At 36.1% G+C, this 21,342-nt stretch overlaps 1 protein-coding gene across 7 annotated transcripts in view; it reads left to right on the top strand.

The window, feature by feature from the left end:
- Positions 1-20,786, top strand: part of Klc (kinesin light chain) — a 41,247-nt gene extending 20,461 nt beyond the window's left edge. For 5 of the 7 annotated variants that reach the window (XM_087354407.1, XM_087354418.1, XM_087354430.1 and 2 more), the window contains 6 exons: positions 308-512; positions 5,407-5,633; positions 5,794-5,940; positions 10,648-10,793; positions 15,242-15,293; positions 16,134-20,786. In XM_087354407.1, the coding sequence (XP_087210533.1) occupies positions 308-512; positions 5,407-5,633; positions 5,794-5,940; positions 10,648-10,793; positions 15,242-15,293; positions 16,134-16,220 (864 nt within the window). In that variant the 3' untranslated portion in view covers positions 16,221-20,786. Of the gene's footprint in view, positions 1-307; positions 513-5,406; positions 5,634-5,793; positions 5,941-7,763; positions 8,689-10,647; positions 10,794-15,241; positions 15,294-16,133 lie in introns of those variants that run through there. The other 2 variants (XM_087354439.1, XM_087354436.1) reach the window with 2 other exon arrangements.
- Positions 20,787-21,342: the final 556 nt, after the last annotated feature.

The following is a 21,342-nucleotide window of genomic DNA, read 5'->3' on the forward strand; positions in this document are numbered from 1 at the left end:
ATGCCCATTGTATGTACTTCGTAACATTTGGGCTAGGAGTGGAAGGAAGCATTAACATTTTAGGTTTCAGATGTTATCTGTGATTACCACGACATAATTACATATATAACAGCCAAGTTCCCTATTTTACAACGATAAAGTACTTCATTTCTTTATATCTGTACATACTTCAAAATAAAAAAAATTATGTATCTGTGTATGTCCTGCTACAGTCCGCAGGCACACGCGCAACTTCATAAGCTTCCCGAAGTATGTAATTACAAAGTAAATACTGTATTCACACATAGTGTGTCTCTGTGTCGTGCAGGGAAAATACGAGGAAGTCGAAAGGTACTACCAGCGGGCCTTGGAAATATACGAGTCAAAACTGGGACCCGATGATCCCAATGTAGCCAAGACGAAGAACAACTTGGCATCGTGTTACTTGAAACAGGGCAAGTACAAGGAGGCTGAGATCCTGTATAAACAGGTGCTGACACGCGCACATGAGCGAGAGTTTGGCACCATTGACGGTAAGTGACTGCCTGCCAACCCTTACATCATGTTTTATGTTCCATGTCCATCAAATTTCCTACCACATTCCACCATCTTTGTCGAAGAGTTTGCTGAAAATTCTTAACCTCACGAGCAGAGTTAAACGTTGTCAGCCTTCGAGTGCTGCAGGGTTGCATGTCATTCCAAATTGTTTTATAGCAGCTGAATTGCTTTCTGTAGAGTGCCCAAGAGACACGACAGAAATCTTTTAAATCTCTCTCATATGTGTCAGTTTGTCACAACAGAAAATAAGTTTCTGAGCGTTGGCCAGATTGGATTTTTTAATATTTTATGTTCTCAAGGACAGTATGAGATTCGACATTGCAAAGCCCGAGTTACTAGGCTCGTAAGACACATCGGTTGGTCAGAGGGTCGTACATGACACAGACAAGTGAAGCCTTGGTAGTAATCAAGAGTTGTCACAGTCTGGTTTCGGCGGTGAGCTTTCACTGTGCAGTCGGTTGAGATTCCTCGTATCACTACTACATCCAGAATGGAGCACGTGATATGGTGTGAGGCTGGTTGTCTGCCTCCGAGTAGTGTCTAGACTGTGAGTGTGTGGGGCTCTGTCTCCCATGTGCCTTCATGAGCTAGTACTTCCTTGTGGGAGAAAATGTTTTTATTGTGTACTCCCAAGTAACTGAAGTTTGATTGGGTGATTAATTTTTATGCACTTTAGCCAGATTTAAGATGCTGGGGAAAGAACTTAAAATTTTTTTAAAGATACCCATTACGGGTCTTGCACTGTACAAACTACCCTGAAGAAATTTGTCTTGAAGTTGTCATTTGTATTCAGTTCAGGATAGAATTTTATGGAATTTCTTCATGATGAGCTACCATTTAATTTCTCATACAAGGTCCTGTTAATCAGTCCTAGTATTTGTCCAGAGAGACGGAGGAAAAACCATCAAAAGCCTCGGTCGTTCGAGATTTAAACCGGGAAGAATTTGTGTGTTAATCACTGCACTGCTTTGTGCAGTAATGGATAACGTAAAAATTTGTTTACTTGAATAAAGTTAGGTTAGAGGTTGATTCTGCTTTCAGCATCGTCTTATTTCCTTTTAAATTTTTGAAAATAAATCTTCCATAGTCTGTAAAGATGTAAAATGTTTCACACAAGGTAAAGAAGGAGTCGAAAGAGTCAAGGTTTGTGCTCTGTTATGAATCGCTCGTTACTGGCAAAATATTTTGACTGTTGTAACAGATTTTTAAAGGATTTTTTGTGTTCTTAGGTTCTCTATGTACCCTTGAGTGGTACTACTGGGAACAATTGTGGATGATGTCATTAATTTAAGACAACGTTTAAATAATATTTATAGTCATTGTTAAATGGTGAGATTTATGTCTTCCTTCATAGTTGAAGAAATTATTAAACATTATGTGAATAGACGGATTGTGTATTATTGGAAGAAGTTTAAAATTTCTTTAAATTCTGTGATTGTTCCCATGCAAATTAAATTAATTGTAATGTGTGCATGGTACGAAGGGAATTTGTTTTGTAATCTACCAGAGTGTGAAGCAGTGACATATTTAAATAATATGTAGAGCCAAAATATGTCCTTGGTAATTATTTAAAAATGTTTGGTGGTGATGTGAATGATTTGTATTCTGCTGTAACATAGAATAATTGTAACGCATAATTGGCTTTCCATTTTTAGTTTGTTGAAGTCAGGAAAGCATCTGCATTTCTGTTATTTGTCATATAACACTTTTGCATGTTTGTTCTGATATTTGTAGATTTTGAGTTTCCTTATTTTGATAATGTTATAAACATAAGTTAATGTAATTTGGTCTAGGGGTTGTTTAGTTTTTGGTCAATATTTTTGTAGGTTTGTTTTTACATTATTTAATTTTGCTTTGAGTACCTCCTGCTTACCAAAGACTTTTGTTTGAAATGTTCAGCTTCGCTGTTTCATGTCCGTACAGTACTTACTTTAGTATAAACACTAATATATTATGAGTTACAAACTTTGTGACATTGAAAAGCAGAGTAACTAGTTGGTAATATTTGGCATTTTAGGATCTGTGGTTAATGTCTTCCTCAAAGTGTCTGTGATTTATATAAATTATTGTCTGAAGGTACGTTATAATAAGGCGTGGGAAGATGTAGCGTCAGAGGCTACTGCTTGCCCTCTGCCCTCACAGCGCGGTAGTGGCGCCAGTTTTCTCTTTTTGACGCGGGATTTGAAAGTCGTGAAATGGAATGATGAAGGCACTTGATCACGGGTTACTTTCTTTGCATAATTCTGGAGGGTCATTGCCCTGCATTTCTCAAGATGAAGCTCTCATGTGCCACAGTTCATGGGTTATGTTATTAGAAAGCGTCGGGGGGGGGGGTCGGTCATACCTTGTCATTAGGTGGGGGCAGGCAGGCCGTGGCTTCTGAGGCCTCTTGATATTGCAAGGATGGAATAGAATAAGTACAAAAACAGTTTGTTATTTGTCTGCTTGTTTTACATTTTTTATTTGTGATCCTGTTTTGTTGTAGTCTTTTGCATGTGATATTTGACTTCTGTATTCATTGTCCTTGCTTTAAAATTAAAATAACAATAATAATATATTGCTATTTGGTTATGTAAAACTTGTTTATGCTTTTATTTTATAGAACTTTTGTGTATATATTTGTAATGACTCTTATTTGGCTGAATATAGTATTCCCCCACTTATAATTATGCAAATGCTGGGTGGGACATAAAGACAGATAAGTGTATCTTGAAGGTTGGCTCGTTGCTGACTACTCAAATAAACATAAGCAGAGTACAGATGCAAAAAGGGGAAAGATAAAGAACAAGACAGTATCAAGTGAGGAAGATTGTTCGTGAAGGATGGGCATTTATCATGTCTTAAGAATGCAGGCGGGCCAGAAGTACGTGAGAAAATCAAAGATGCAATGCAGCAAGAATGTGTGACTTACATTGTTTGATAGGCAGACACACAAAGTTTAATTCTGATGTGTGCATCGAAAGAACACAAGTAAAATGAATGTTACTTTTGCTGTTTGTTTTTATTCAACGTTTGTTTGTTCGAGGACTTTTTTCCCCCACGCTGTCTGTGGGTGCTAAGAAAAGACCAGTTTTAAGAGACATCTGATTAGCTTGTGACGCAACCATTCAGTAGTTTTTAATATTTGTTATGTCCGTTACATGTGGTGCTTTTGCAGAATACCAATTTTAATCTAAATATTTTTGTCTTCAGTTACTCTCCTCACTTATTCATTTCAACTAGAATCATGACAGTCTGTTAAATTCTTTGGAACGTAATTCATAATTAATAAAATTGTATTGGTGAGAAATATAAATAAGTACAAAGAATGGGATTTTCATTTTGGTAATTGATGCTTTGTTTGCGCATTCAAGCAAATCAGAAGTCGCAACGAAGCGTTTCTCTGCTCCTGTATCACTGACTTGTCTTGGGACAGTCTTGGCTGATGGACGTCTCATTCCCAGATCTCTGGTTGAAGTTCCTTGACATAAGCCATAAGAAATTTGTGTATAATGAATAGTCGAATTTCATTTTGCACTGAATCGCACCCTTAAGATGCCATTTGATCATTTATGCTTATTGAAGTTTGTCTGTGGCTCTCCTCATCACCTTCAGCATTTTCCTATTCTGTCGGGCACCTGCATTTTGGATTTACGCGTGATGGTTTTAAGTACCCACTGCAGTTGACTCAAAACAGTGGCATGAGCTATTAACATGCAGTAACATGTCAGACACAACCACATCATAGTTAATCCCCGCTACGATTTTATCAGGGATAGTGATGTGACGTATTATGAAAATAAATTAAATAAATAAATAATTTCTCGGCTTCCATCTACCTTTCATGGTGTAAGAGTGAAAGCTATAAAATAAAGCTATATTTCTCAGTGGTTGAGAACATTCAAATGAAAGATCCAGTATGAAAGGAACACCGTGCAAGTATATGGTGCGTTGAAACACAAATTATTTAATTAACTATTCTACAGATTAAGATTGCTGTCTTCTGGGTTATTGCGCCATGTAATCTGGGCCTCTGAAACGTTGGTGAAAATCTACCAGACTACACGGCGCAATAACCCAGAAGACTGCAATCTTCAGACTCACCACTGCGAAAACCTCAAATCCTACATGTTCTAGAGATGTCTGTTGGAGGCAGAAAGAAAGCACAAATGATTTTGAAAACAAATGCCAGGAACAAGAATTTGCCCAAGAGTACTTTTGAACATTTATACCACCAGGAGGCAGTTAGAATTCTACCTTATGTACTTTATTGCTGTTCAACTATGTGTTGATAGTACGAGTGCATAGAACAAACACGTGATGCAGTAGTGAATTCCATATTCAGCTTTGCTGTTTATTTGTGTGTGATACCAGTAATGGAAATGACATGTAGCAAATAAATATATTCATAATCTACTCACCAGCATGTTAACAATAAATATCAGTTAGATTTTAAATTGAATTATTCCCACAAAGTGGCAGTTCCATGTAAAGTGCATGGAACATAAATTAATTATGGGCATCTGTAACAGAAACAGTAATTAGAGTTATCGAGCATCAGGTCACAAATTCAGTGAACTTGGTAAAAATGTAAGAAATTATCTTCTGGGTTGTGTTGCCATGTTTTCGTTTGAACTACCTTCTGCCCTGAACATGGAAGTGATATTCTCCTCCGATGCATTGGCAACCGCCTTCTATACTACACACCGTCAGAACCTTGAAGACTGCAATATGAACCCTCCGTGAAAACCATAAATCTCATTTAAGAAATTCATTATCAGACCTGTACTTTCATTGTGTCCTGTTCGATATCACATGATACATTCTGGTATTTAATCTGTCTGGTTAGTTAGCAAGAAATATAAATTATTGATTATGCTGCTTGTTCAGGAGACAACAAGCCAATCTGGCAGGTGGCAGAGGAGCGTGAGGAAAACAAACACCGCAACAAGGAGAACGTTCCATATGGTGAATACGGTGGCTGGCACAAGGCAGCCAAGGTTGACTCCCCCACTGTAACCACGACTCTGAAGAATCTAGGAGCTCTGTATCGTCGCCAAGGAAAGTACGAAGCGGCCGATACGCTTGAAGACTGTGCCCTTCGGTCTAGGAAGGAGGTGAGCGATGCTTTGTATGAATAAGGCTCTCATTTTTAAAATAAGCTCTGAATAATTTAATTTCTTTGGTTTCATTAAATTCACGTTGTCTGCGTTGTGTTGGGTCTGAGTGTGGTAGAACCAGACGTATTCATAAATTTATACTTTGATTTCTTTGCAGGCACTGGAAATCGTGAAACAAGCAAAGGGAACACCGATCCTGGGCGGAGAAGGTGGTGACAAGAGGCGTAGTTCAACTGGGAAGGAGCGGACCAGCAGGAGGGGATCACGGGAGTCACTGGATTCGATGCAGTACGAAGGCGAGGAGGTGAGTACACTCACCATGGTGATCTGTGCTGGATGGAGTGTTTGTTGCTTGTGGCATTGGGAAAGTGCTCATCAGAGCACTGCCATTTATTTTAGTTTGGTTGCTGAGCGTACTAGATGAGAATGCAGCATTAGTTGTTGAAAGATATTCCCTTCTTTATTTGGATCAAGGCAATAAAATAACATAGACATTAAATTTACAACTCGTATAAAAAAATTAAGTTTTTAATTGGAGTGCTACAGTGTATTTTATTATAATTTTTATATTCGTGGAACTTTTGTTTAACTGTTTTAATACTTACGACTAAAATCGTTTTGTCTGAAGATGCGTGTGTGTATGCATGTGTGGATTGCATCGCTTATTATCCAAATGCTTCAGATTCTTACACTTTCTTTGGCATGTTTTTGTGTTTGAAGATTACTTTTGAAGCTGCAAAATATAAAAACGTGCTTTGTGTGCCATTTGAGAGACACCCAGTGAGTTGTGTGAATTACAACTTCATTTTGGTGCTCTTTGTTTGTTAAAAACCTTGGTTTGTGCCTTGATAAAGGAGTTTGTAGTATAAACATCCTTAATACAGCTTATGTGATTTATTCATGGAATAGTTTTCCATGAGAATTTGGTCTCCGAGCAGGTGGCTTCACATTCATTGACGTCTTTTCGATTGTAAGATTTGCTTTGTTGATTGCTTAGGCAAACTGCGTATTAGTCTTCGGAGAAAATAGATTTTTCTCGATCTTGATTGTGATAAGCCTTGCAGTTGTCCAAGTAGTGTTTGGGGGGGGGGGGGATATGCTTTACACACTGCCGCGCAATTTGCACTTTTGCTGTTTTGGGCTGGACAGTGCTGTCACAAAAGAAAATAACGTCTCTTTTATGGCAGGATTTTTTTCATCAGATACACAAATTACAGTTGGTGTCGTGAAACACATACGAAGATGATCAGTTCTTTTAATCTGATCTGATCTTTGGGGGGGGGGGGGGAAGTTGTATTTCTGGGTAAGTGACAATGTAGTGAGTATCCTGTATTAACAGTTTTTATTATTCTGTGCTGCAGTTCTTTGGTTTACCAATTTAATCGACATTTTACTGGGGTAACAGTGACACAGGTGTAGTATTTTATTCCGGTCTGTTTGTTTCTGTTACGAGTATGTAAATATTTGTTTGTTGTTGAGGTGTGTGTTATCATTTAATTGCCTTCGTTTCTTATATGCTAAATACATGTGATTCTAAGTCAATCTTTTGCAACCTTTCGTTATGTGTTTGATTATGATAGAATTTTATGAAAAGTAAATAAATTAATCCAAGCAAAAGAATGACTCGGCCGTGTGTAGAATTTACAGTTAATGCGAAAGAAGTAAATTGTACCAGCACAATTTTTATTGATTCAGTATGTTTCTGCAAGGTGATAAAAAGTTGGCTTAGAATATGAATAACGACTGTTGGTGAGTGTCGAGTTCATTAGCGCACTGTCTCGTTTGAAAGGAGGGGAAGATGCTGGTGAGGGTTTCCCTTTCGACTGTTAATCGTACGTATGTATGTAATCTCCTCTTCCCATCCTTATGTAAGTGTGATCTCCAGCAGAGAAATCACCATTGCGTGGTCTTAAAATCTGCTTCTTAAGTCAGCCCACAAAGTGTCATCTCTTGTAATGTTGCCAAGAAGTGAACAGTGATACATCGGCTTCAGTTGCGCTGGAGAGACAAAAATATACTCTGAATTAGTTGTAGTTCTTTTTGATTTCTTTATGGAAACTTTTTTTTGAATTCTTTCTCACTTTCTGTGTCAGACTGAAGCACTTTTCTGTGATTGTCTGTCTGCAGACTCCCGCACCCATTGGTTATGTACAGAGAAGCCCTCCGGAAGGCCAAAGCCAACTCACCAACTCAAGTTCCGACGTACGTCAGGGTGGCCTCAAAAACAAACTTTTCCACGCACTTGGCCTTCACTCATGAAAATTCCTAAGATTATAGAAACAAAAATCTACTTTTTTAAATAACTAATATAAAAGGAAAGGAATGTATCATTCTTTATTATTATTATTACAATTATTATTGTTTGTTTTTAATTTTTTATTCTTCTTTATCATATTTTACATTTTTCAAGTCCTCTGTCTGATTCCTAAAGTCCATCAGTCATTGTGGTTGTGAGAGGAAGTAATATTAGCTGAAACTGATCGACCGCAATGAAAAGCAAAGCAAGAAAATCAATTACTGCGGTTGATTCTGCCATTTCATTTACCACTTCTCTCAAAACGTTTGTTTCCTGTGGTGAATGAGGGGTGCTCATATTTCTGTTTGTAATTTTGGTTCTGATGTTTGCTGAAGTTAAGTAAGTAGATTGTGAATTTCACGGAATATGTGAATAATAGCATGGTGTTAAGATACACGTAGCACTTTTTAAAGCAGTGTACAGAAATATACCCTTCCTAGTGTATAATTTTGTTTGTAATAAAGGAGTTATTTATTATTACTGACTAATTTATTTTTTTTAAATTTGCTGCTTTTGTTGGTCTTCATATTTCCAAAGTAAATTGAGCATTTCCAAGAGAATGGTTCTGTTATTCTTCTGACTTCTCATAATTGGCACAAAAATTTCTAATCCATTGCTTTAATTTCTGTGGAGTTGGCTTAGACATAAATAGAACTCTTGATCTCTGGTTAACTCCGTGTCATGATTTGTACGAGGTTGCACATATTCTGTATAGAAACGCCATTAAATGCAATAAATATCATGTTATTATCGAAATTGTTGAGTTTATGATTTACAAAATGGAAGACTTTCTCCTTTACTCACACACTTTCCTTATTTATAGATTTTTTTAAGTTTGCTTTAAGCACCTCACGTTCTATAATTGCTTGCAGGCAACATTTGCAATAGTCCTTCTGCACACTATAAATTGGGCATTATCATTAGTTTTTTTCTGTTCCTTGAATGAATTTCCAAACAGAATTAATTTTCATGTATACTTCGCATTACTGTTGAGCATGTTTATGTCTGAAAATTGACATTAAGTCCAGTTCATTGTAATATTTCTCACATGTCCTCTGAAGAATTGCTTGTTCCTGTACCTTTGCCATCATAATTCGAAAGGTCATTTGTTAGTAAGATTTGAGGGTTTTGTGGCAGTGAAAATGTGGGTTGTGATCATGGAACATGGTTACCAATGTCTTGAAGGAACATCTCACCACCATCTTCTGCCCTGAAGTTGGAGGCATTGTGTTCGTCTGAAACGTTGGTAACCAGTTACAAGACTCCATGGTGTTGCAACCCAGAAGACCACTACTTCATAATTTTTCCTGTTGCTATCTTCAAACAAAACATATTAAATATGAAATTTTTACCTACAAACAGGTTTTCCATTATATGTCTGCCATGCTTACTGCGGGTTGTGTCATTAATAATAACTGGTTGGTTCATCACCGAATTAACCAAAGCCCTCCACCGATCCCTGTCCTGGACCAACAATATTCAGTCTCATTCAACTCCTATCTCCTATAGATCCTGGCTGAGATTATCCTCCCATCTACGTCTAGGTCTCCCCAGCGGCCTCTTCCCCTCGGGCTTCCCGACAAATACCCGGTGCACACCTCTTGGCCCATCCATGCGTGCTACATGCCCCACCCTTCTCATTCTTCTTGACTTAATCACCCTGACAATATTGGGGGAGGAGTACAAATTTTTAAGCTCATCATTATGCATCGTCTTCTCTCCTAGGCCAAAATATCTTCCTCAACACCCGATTCTCAAACACCTGCAATCTATGTTCCTCACTCAGAGTGAGACCATGTTTTGCACCCATACAAAACAACAAGCAAAATTATTGTTTCGTATATTTTAATCTTCAGGTTTTTAGAAATCAGGCGAGAAGACAAAATATTTTGATCAATAGGTAACCTGTATATTTTTATAAGCACCAGACACATTATTCATTATAATATGGCATAAATTCTGAAATGATTTTCAAATGAAGATTATGTACATAACTTACACATACATTAAAATACGTCTTTGACATTAATAATAGACAATACGTTGTATCTGAAGGTAGGAAGTGTGTGAATTCTTATACATTGGAAATTAATGTATGTGACCTTTCGATATGATGATGAGCATCTTGTGTATTGCACACTTGAATTGCATGTCTTGAATATTGGTATATCATATGATTTAGATTATTAAAATCTTTATTTATATTACAACTTCAGTTAATTTTTCCCTAATAATTGGTCTGATTTTCAATTTATATTTTCGAAAGTGTTTCTTTCCATTTATATTTATTTCTTTAGAGGTTAGGATGGAAAACCAGGAACGCAAACTTCGAGATATGGCGTCATTAAGCTGTCAGGTTATAACATTACGGATCTACTGTGAAGACTTCTCTGTACATAGCCAATAGCACATATAACGTTTTGTAACTGATGTAAAGTGTGCGAGTAATGATGGATGCTGACTGACTGTATAGAAATTATCACCACCTGCTTTATACACCTTCCCGTAGTTGCAGTGCCATTTAATATACAAGAGCTCTTCGATATCATAGTCAACGTATAGTGAATTTGCCTTTCTTCTGCATATTGATCATGCTAATGAATAAATGATGTAGCTCTCTGTATCGTGGCCTTCATATTGAATGGCATCTGTACATGAACCCAGTTTGCTGGCTCATGTCTGCTTCCCCCCTTGTCTCTCCCACTTGTTTTATAGTACGGCAAACTCAGGCGCAGCGCTTCGTTCTCGAAGCTGCGGGCTTCAATAAGACGGTCGAGTGCCAAGCTGATTCAGAAACTGACAAACCGGGGTGACGGGCAGCCAGAAGACCCCAGTCATATGATACACAACTTTAGTAACAGGTGCGTAAACACGTGTTTGGCTCGTCCCGTGTACTTCCTGATCCGTGGTCTGATCCCCTCTCTTAAGACAGCCACCAAGGACTCTCACATCTGTGGTTACAGGTATGTAACAATGGTGTGGGGCTGTTTCATTATTATGAACCCCTTCTTAATCTTTTAAACCAAATTACAGTATCTGGTCTTTGCTTCGAACTGCATTTCGTATTACTGCTTTTTGAACATCTACAAGCACTCCTCTTAATCTGTTAATTTGACTGTGCGCTTGGTCTTGAAGTATTACAGTAGTGTAATGTAAACTTTCATGTTGGATGTGTGATGTAAGCAGGCATTTGTGCTCCAAAATTATAAAATTATAAAATGGTGGACAGAAGAAAAGAAAAACACATCTTTAGATGTCACGGAGTTATCAGTAAGCTCCTGATATTATTTGTGATTTTTTTAGGTTTGTGTCAGTGGTTTTTAATTGGTATTTCACAGAAAGTGTGACCTTCCTAATCAGTAATTTCTGTCAAATTTTTTTTACCTCTATTCCATTCTAATAATCTAAACTTAACTATAATTTGGTGTTCTACGGTATGTACCAGTAAATTTTGATTTTTGTAAGATCTGTGATTCTTCAATAAATACATTGAAATTTTCTTAGTATGCTTTCTGTGTCCAATCTTAAAACAAAACTCGCTGTTTGATAACTTGTCATTGTCTTCACTATCAAGGACTTGGAAACTTATTCCGAGTAAGCCAAAACATGCTTACCAGTTGTAAGCAGAATATTTTGTCATATGACCTAAAAGTAGTGTATGCGGTAATCATACATTCATTGGTGCTGGGGACCAAGAATCGGCAAGCCTTATTAAGAACAGAAATGTCCCAACCATCTCTTCCTCTTCTCTTTTATTTCAGTGTCCTTTGATGAGCACAAATTATGATGCTCATTTTGCAGTTTTATTTAGATTCGTGTCACTTTGTCCCTTTTAATTCCAAATATTCCCGTCAGCACCCTTTTCTCAAACTCCTAAAATCTGTGTTATTCAACCAGGTTTGACAGCCGTACAAAACAAGGGTTAAGATTACAGCTTATGTACACTTTTACGCAGGAGACAGGAAAGCAAACGATTGTGTCTGAAATGCTAACTAGTATTGATATTGAAGATTTCTGTGAAAACTCAAATCTTACAAGTGTTCATATTCCCCAAATTTAATCTGCCCTTAATTTCTTTGAGTGCACTTTTCATTAAGGTTTTGTTAGAACAAGAAGATGTCTTATACCATGAAATGAAGATGAAGTAATGATTTTGATTATTTTTATTCCCGTATATTCAAACTTTATATTATGTTTTTCTTTTCCCTGCATTCTGTTGGTATGAACATAATATACTTAGTTTTCTCTGAATTTCTAATAGAGTTTATGTGTTTTTCTTTATGATATTTATGTTTTCACTCAGTGAATGAACATAATCAGCATAGACCAGAAGCTGGTGTGCCCATTCATTTTCATTTGCTCCTTTCCTTTCTGTTTCCAGAAATATGAAATTCCAACCCGTGTCTCATCATTATGCCTTGGTTGGAATATGCGCTCTGGTAAAATGCATGATTCTCGGGTTAGAATGTGGTGAAGAATCTGTCACAGTTTGTATATACGTATATGTAGTACTAACTTTCCTAGGCCGTGCTCAGATTATCACAGACTTGGCCTTTTATTAAGCCTCTCACTGTCGGTAAAAGGGAGTGTGTCGGAAGACGGCCATCTTTTGAGACATTGCACTGTCATCTGGTTGACACCTACATTTCAGAAGAGAGTACTGCCTCCATCTTCAGTGTGATGAGAGAATATGCGCCTATGAAAGATGGGACAGTACTCACCAGACTACGCGGTGCAACATCCCAGAAGACAGTGATTCTCAAATTTTCTCCCCGACAGAATTTGTATATCTTTCCAGTAAGTCAGCTGTCATGTATACAATTTCATAACTTTCGGATTTGAATTATTTACCTAAGACACGTGTCTTATGTTTGTTCTTTGCGATAGAATTTCTGTTAAATTGATATGTTCTTTTGGATCTGGCAGAATTGTGCCATTTATAACAGTGAAAGGCTTTTAATTCAACAGAATTAGGTAAGAATCATTAGTACTTGCTTTGTAAGTAGACTGTTCTTATTATTGAAAGGTCTATGCATGTTTCTTTGTATCTTTATTCAGTTTGGTGGCTGAAGCATGTATTAATTTCAGGTGTTTATTTATGACTGTATAATAGTCAGTTTGGTAGTTCAAGCCATATCTTATACATGAGATCCTTTAATGTCCTATTTTGAAAATGTCAAAATACTTCAAGCATAGTGCATCATAACAGTATGTTTTAACCCCTTAGAACTTTTAATCATATAATTTGGTTGCTTTGAACACGAGCAATGACAAACAGTGGAAATTTTCCAGAACACAGGAATGTGCGTTATCGTGTGACACAACGTAGACATAGTGGATTATCAGTGCTGAGAACTCCCAGATATTTTGCTCTTTCAGCTGAAAGTTTTAAACATTGAAATTCACATTTGTATCTACAGGTCATTGTTCTTAATTTGAGATGATTTAGCACTGAACGTATTGCCAAAATGATTTCAGATTTCATGAGATGTTGACACGGATTATCCGGACATCCAGAAATTTTTGGTGCAGCCTCAAGATTTGTTTGAAACATAATGAAATATATTTTGGAATGTCACATCTCCCCGAATTTAAAATTTAATTACTTTTAAGTACATTATCCTTGTATCTGGCATATCTTAAATTTAATTTTAATTAATCGATTCCCAAGTTTAGTTGGGCACCTGATCCCTTTCAGGGTTTTCATTGGTCCACCCGTCATGTCAGTATACTTTGATGACATAACCTGAAGATCTGGTACAGTAACTTAAATAAATAAATAATTAATTAATAATTAATTTATAAATTTAGCAGTTCTAATCTTGTACTTCCTCTGAAAGATAGGTTTGGTTGAAGTGTGCTGTAATTAGAATGTATTTTATTTACTTTTTGTTTATTTGTTGGTACATTAAAATGTACGTATGTTTGAATGGGTGAGATCAATAGACATTCAGGAAGGGTCTTTCTTGCACGCTGTGAAGTTTCTCATATGCCCTGAAGTATCAACCTGACTTGATTGTGAACTTACTATTTGCTGCACTTTGTGTAAGTTCACTGATGTTTGAATCACAACCGGGAGCAATTGCTTATGGTGTTGGTCATTTTACAAATTCTTTACACTAAAAATACATATTTTGTTACATCATTTAAACACAATATGACCTCAACACTTGGGACTGATATGCAAATATTTCCCTGGTTTAAAATGGAGCAAAAAGGTTCTCTTTGTATGATTTCACATTATAACATAAGGTTGGCAGTATGAATAAAATACATACAAGTGTGTTGAGTTTATGAATAAAGTATTCACGTCACTCTTTCTTGACTGCCCCCTCCCCACTGTCTCATGAATTACATTATTTTGTTGCTGTCTTTCATCAGAAGGTTAAAGTCAAAACTGTATATTAAAAAGAATTGCATCCATACAAGATGCACGTTTTTGCAGTTTTATGTTTGTGTGTTGGGGAGCTCTTACGCTCCTAAAAAGGCTTTATCAACCTTCAGTCATAGTACACATCAAAAATAACAGTATATAGTCTTTTTTAAGTTCCAAACCTCTTATTATTCAGCACACTTGAACATCATATAAAAGCAGCTTATCGCAATGTACACATACTTGGATCATATTCCCCTACCACACAGTAGCTTTCCTGTACTGTAGTTAGAAAAAGGAGAGCAGAAATTCAGTAAGCAACGTCACGTCTGTTGTTGACGCATTGACAGTTAATTTCATTTCCTTACTGGCTGTGCTAAACAGTTTGCTTACAGAATTTCCTTTGGGCTCTTAAAATCTTTCTGATAATTGTTTATTTAATTTCAACCTTTTTTATAAAACACGTTCCATATTATTATATTGGTAAGTGACAGTTAAGTTAGGGTTAAAGTCGAGTCTTTTCACATTTGAAGAGTTTGCATGTGAAATGTATGTGTGTGCGTGCGCGTTATTTACGTTTTATAAAATATAGATCATAATGTTTCCTTCAGTTGTAAGGTAAGGAAATTGTGAGATTGAAGCGCTGAAGAGGAAGGAGCTAGTGGGTAAGAAGGTCGTCTTGTATTGTAATGTGAGAATTATGATAAACCAAGCAGTGCTTACCCAGTGACAACATTATTGTACTTTACTAATAACTTTTACATTGTAGGTTTCTTGCAACTTTGATCTGTTTCCTTTTTCAAGTGACGAGTCTTAGCAGCGGTATGGACGGCAGTATGGGCACCTTCATGACGTCATTATTAAGCAGTAAACCAGAGTTAGGTGGATTTCGGGTTATTATTGTTGGTTTTCCATGTTTTTTTCTTATCGTTTCAGCATGAAGCGCGCAAGTTCACTGTCCGTTCTTAGTAGCCAAAACTTGGAACAGGTGAGTTTCACAGATTTAAGTGTTCCAATAAATACCAGTCTTGCAATTTAAATTTCTGTATGCAGACAAAGAGAAGGCTAAGTAGGTTCTCACACGTGTTTAAGTAATATGCCAATACTCATCTGAATTTTACACTTCTCATATTAGTGTTTTAATTGTTCTGGCAAGTAGGCTGACAATATGGAATATCCAAAATATCTTGTTGCCCTGATGGTGGGAGCAGTAAGCACCTCCGAAACATCAGCCAATTTCTATTACACTACATGGTTCAACATCATATAAAGCAGTCATCTTCAGGTGTTACGATGATGTAAACCTCGTTCTCCAAATTAAATACGAGGAGAAAGTTCAGAGTAAGCAAAAGTTGTACCCCACTGAATGTAGGCATTGTCTGCGGCAAGAGTCGGGCATTTTTCATGAAATGACATTTTGGTCAGTTTGTGATGCGTGTTTTCAAAGTAGAGGATGTTTGTAAACAGTGACTTTACTACATTCTTTTTGAGAGATAATCCTTTGATCAAGTAAAATTCATATAATCTGATGTTTGTAACTGAACCTGTAAAGTGCGGGTGTTGTGCATGATGATTGATTTGCCACTAGCATAGTCAGTCCTGCTTACCAAGTGTTCTGTTTGTAATCCATATCAACACAATTTTCAAGGAATTTATTGTGTAATATTTGTTAGGCATTGCTTTTAGGCAGTAAGTTACATGCATATTCTCATTTACATGTAAAGCGTGAACAGACACATAAATTTGAATTCTTTTCCCCTATTATAATAGATGTTAGGTTCCTGAAAATGTGTGTATTACACACATGATAACTTGCTTGTGTTGGCAGCATGGGAGTGGCGGCGGATCATACCTCATGAGTTTTCACGGTCGTACAGCAAGCACAGAGCATTTGGGGGTTAAAGACACAAGGTAGGATGAGATCCACTTTCAAGAGGAGATCCTTAAGCCTGCCTACACGTGGTGCCAATACGACACACACAGTCTTGCTGCAGAAGATTCAAAGCTCTGTGTAAGAATCGTCGCCAGCTGACCCAAGAAAAGTATCGGAGGAAAGTCTGTTATTTATACTATGGTGTCTGTATACAACAGCAAGCAGCATTGTTACATAATAATTCTACGTAGCCTCATTATGACTGAAGAAGTGCTGGAAATTCAAAGTAGAAGCTTAATTTTATTTAGCAGTGGTGTTATCATATTCCTGTATCAGCTTGCAGATAAATGAAAGTTGAAAGGTTCTCAAGAAATTGTATGTGTATGAATTTAATTTTTCGGTATAAATGATATGAGAAAGAAGAGATTGTGGCACGAGAAGGTAAATAACGCGGACTGAGTATGAGGAAATCAGGTCAAAGCATTTAATTTTTATTCCAGTTGAGGGTTGTATCTTCAAATACTTTCTCAAGTCGACTGCTCTTCTTTCCCATTCTGGTTACTGTATGAAGTCTTTCTTTATATTATACTGCAATTTTCTTGTGAATTATGAATGGCATTGGCTATGATGTTAATGTACTTTTAGGTGGACCTTCAAATCCATCTTGTCTATCATGCGCTGGAAGTACTATGTCACCAGAAGTATTTCACTGTGTTTTCTGTAGTAATTGTTTGCCATGTTCTGATAAACATGTAATATGAGCGTACTTTCCAGTATATCACTTCGGCATAGTGCAAGAGGTGAAGCAGTGTCATCGTATATCTGTATTCCAAATTTCGTGTTCAGTTTTTATGAAACTTTGGATTGTGTGAAATTCAATTAATATACCTCCTGTACAGTCAGTGCTAAAGAATATGAAAACTTCATAATATTAAAATGCATTGTTATCAATGTTTGACTATTATTATGTGACAATATAATTGATGAAAGAACGCGTTCGCTTGCAGAACTACTGCTCACGTTTGTTGAGGCTAGGATCTCCTTTTTGGAACATAAAATACAGCGTTCTCTATGCCACCCCACTTGTTAGAGTGATGAGAAAGTTTACCCGTTCAGTTTTTGTGCACCCACTCTACTGGGCTGTAACTGTTCACTGCAATCTCAAGTGAAACTAGCTTAATTTATTCAGTTACACAGACCAAAGCCACTTTATTTCTTCACTGAAAAACAAAAGATAACCAAGCACCTAAAAGCTTCATTTTATTAGTAAACTGCCGTAGAAGCCATCAGATTTATACATAATTAGTATCTGGATATTCCATAGTTCTTGCACAGAGGTGTCTGTGGAAACAGAAATCTGTTTATTACTCTTTTGTTTTCAGTGAAAGTCTTCAGTTTGGGATTTTCCTTGGAGTAACGGCAAAAGGTTAAGAGTGATCGTCATACCATTTATAGAAGTCACAGAGAAAAGTATTGACCTGAAATGGAGGCCTCATTTACTGTGTATGTTTCACATAAGTAGGTTATTTGTTTCCTCAACATTCCAGACAATCAGTTTTAATTACTTCAGGCATAATTTTCAAACTTTATATGATGCAATGTTGTGTTAACGGTTTGTACCAGCAAAACTTCCCGTGTTGCTCCAAACAGTTTATGAGAACATGGTGTCTAACCAGCTTGCTTCCACCATCTTGTATTAATAAAGTTTTTTTATTTCTTATTTTAGGCAGCTTTTTGTATATTATATTATTTTTTTAAGTTTCTTCCATTACTGTGGAGAGTTTTTGTACTTTAACATCATAGGTTTATTCATTGTTCCTGTGTGCTCTGATCCAACCAAAGTATCACAAGAAATGTTGTGTATTTAATACAGAATGCAGAACTTCGGTGTTGTTATATTATTTGGAAAGGAATATTATAGATTGTCGGAACTCTCAGTTCCCAATATTTTGTGTCATATTGGGATAGTGGATGAGATAAATTATGAATATGCTCTTGCATATGAATGAGGGCCTTTCTTCCTGTAAAGAGAGGTGAGCAAAGAATCATGGGTATTTATTACTCATATTCTGTAGTCGATTGAAAGTTGGGGGGTGGGACTTTAAGCTTGAATTTATTCTTCATACTATCAACATTTATACACTTAAGTTTTATGTACTTAATTATACTGTTTCAACATATCAAATGAATGCACACATAATTTACATTCCAAGACAAACCTTTATTTCTGTATAAAATGGACTGAGAACTCACGACTGCTTTAGTAACTGACAAACATGGCACATTCTTTCTTTTTTAAAACAGAATTTTGAGATTTGTTTATTCTTATGACAGTGAAGATTTTTAAGGTTGGTCTTCTGGGTAGTAATACCATGTGAACTTATTTGTAGAAACATATGTTTCAACCCTGAAGATGGAAACATTATGTTTCTCCAGAATGTTGGTATTTACATACCAGTCCGCATGGCATTACTACCCAGAAGACTAGTAATGACAAAACTTAATGATATTCACATTTTATTTTAATGTGATTTATATTTAGAGTTTGTCATAACTGAAGTAAGAAATTTTGTTATCGTGCCTTAATTTCAGACACTGAATTAAAAGGTCTCGAAATTTAATCTCGAAGATACAGAACTTCCCGTCATCTTGGGTTAAGGGACTGGACTGTTGCTGTAAAGATTATGAGTTGTGTCCTAAGTGACGTGTGCAAAGATTCTGTATACCATCACTTCTGCCAGAACTTAAAACTCTGCTGGTCAACATTGTTACTGTTATATACTTTGAAAATAGATACACAGATTGCTAAGAAATTGTCATACAGTGGCTAAGAACCATCAAGAATTGAGGAAAATTGTACTGGAAGCCAAGGTCCACAGCAGACTAGTGCTTGAGGAGAAGAAGAAGAATATATATATATATATATATACTTTGAGCATTGTTGCCCTGGGGAGCAACAGTTGAGGGGAGTCTTGAATAATAAAATAAATGTGATTGGACTATCACAGGCTATGTATTACACGTAGTTTGTTATCTTTAAATTTGTGTCTTTCAGAATGTTACAAAGTGGAATTAGAAAAGCCGTGTATTTTTCTCAGAATCTTGCTCCCAGGTCTTTACATATTCATTCCATTTTAATCTGTGTATAACTGTTAAAAAATATGTATTAAGTACACAATATGGAAGATGTGGAGAATGCATGTGGTAGCTATTGATAATGAGGCTTCAGATTGTATTTCACTTAACATATTTATAATTTTGTTAATATAAAGTGTTTGAGTATTTATATTTTCAGAAGTATTCTGATCATGAAGATGTTATGTCATAATTGCATGTTAAAAACAGAGAAATGGAAATTCTGAAATTATGTGAAGGAAATTTGTATTGTGTGTTTGTTTACCCGTTGCTCTTAATTATAGCAAAATATTAGATAAATTCTGTTGTAGCACAGATACTGTCTTTTTTAAAAGACAGGTTAATGTGGATGTATCACTTTGTAGGTATAATTTTGTTAATGTTTCATGAAAACTACTCAGAAGTCCTCAGTTGTGATTGTGCATGCATGTGTGTGTGTGCACACGTGTGCGCCCCCACATGTATATACAATGTTTGAATGGAATGACGGTATATATAGATAGTACTCCTACAGATTTTGGTGTTCACTGAATTCTTTTTAATTTGGTAATGTTTACAGAATATCCCTTTTTTGGTATGATTATTGTTGTTAAATGTTTTTTCAGTGTTCACCGCATTCTAAATTCAGTGAATGAACTTTATTATGTGTACATGAACTGGCATGTTTTATTTCCCTTGATGTTTCAGGTAAAGTACACTTATGGCAGCTGGGCTTATTGGGAAAAAAAAAAGACTACATTTAATGTTATTTTACTACACAACAGCATTTTTGCTGGAACACAGTGAAGGAACTTACTTTATTTTGAGAGCAGACTACATTTTCCATTGTATTTTATTTTGAAAGATGGTAAGTGGGTTATTGTGGTTCTTTTGCCAACTGTCTTAATAACTTTTTCATTAGGAATGTTATTGCATATAACTTAAAATGTAGGTAATTGCATTCCGTTTAATATTATGAGCATAAGAAAGAATAGTATTCTGCTACGGTTAATTCTAGAGGAAACATGTAGGTACCTATTATCTATATAGACCAAACATTATTATTGCTGTTCAAAACAAAAATTTCCTTCTGTAACTTAAAACTGTTTCAAAATAACGCAACGAAGAGGCTTGCTTTTCTGTCCTGTTGCACAAAGTGTTAGACTTGTGAAAACTCAGAACAGACAGAGCAGTGAATGGTTTCTGAAGTGATTGCCAGCTGAAAGCTTTACAGTAGTGCTGATGTTAATTCTTTTTCTTTTCTTTTTTTTAAGTATAAGTATTGTATATAAATAGAATAAATGGTTTTTCTTTCATATTAATTTATTGATGAGTGTGCAGTGTTCCCAAATATATGCTCACAATGAGGTGCATGCCACTGTAAGCTATAGTACCCTGTTGCTTTCTACATGTATGGAAATATTGTGCTTCAAACTAGCTTTACACAAGACTAATAAAACTGAATAAAATAAGTTTCAATTCATACCAATTAAACCTCTAAATGTTCATTGTTTTATGGAGAAAATGATTTCCCCTTATACGCTCTTGTTCCCACCTTAACCAACCAATTTTCACATTCTTACCCTCCTAATATTTTTTAAATTATAATGTGGTAGCCCTGACCCAGCATTTGACTTATATCATAAAGGTTGGGTTAGGTTAGCTTTTAATATTTGTCTAATACTATAATAAGTGAAACTTAGGAGTTTCAGAGGGAGCACCTTGATAAATGTATTGATTTTTAGGTGATTATTTATCACGAAATGCAGCCAAGTGTTTTCTTTTGTTATATACATACTGATGATGTGAAAAAGTAGCTTGCGAAGGCATAATACTGAGAATGGCTGTGTCCTGGGTTCAGCCCTACATTTGGCCAGAACAGTTACAGCCAGATGTGTAATTGTTTAATTACAAAATATCTTTTTTTTTATTTCTGACTAAAACCAAGTGTGAGAAAAGAATAAAGACAAATTAAAGCTCATTGGAACTGTAGCTTGATGCAACACTTTGTAATTCACCCAAGTCACTGCTTATTAGCTATGTCACAGAT

The sequence above is a fragment of the Zootermopsis nevadensis genome, unplaced genomic scaffold, assembly GCF_977971745.1.
Source record: "Zootermopsis nevadensis isolate Lab colony 2312 unplaced genomic scaffold, Znev_1.0 Znev_ptg000002l, whole genome shotgun sequence".
Lineage (NCBI taxonomy): Eukaryota > Metazoa > Arthropoda > Insecta > Blattodea > Termopsidae > Zootermopsis > Zootermopsis nevadensis.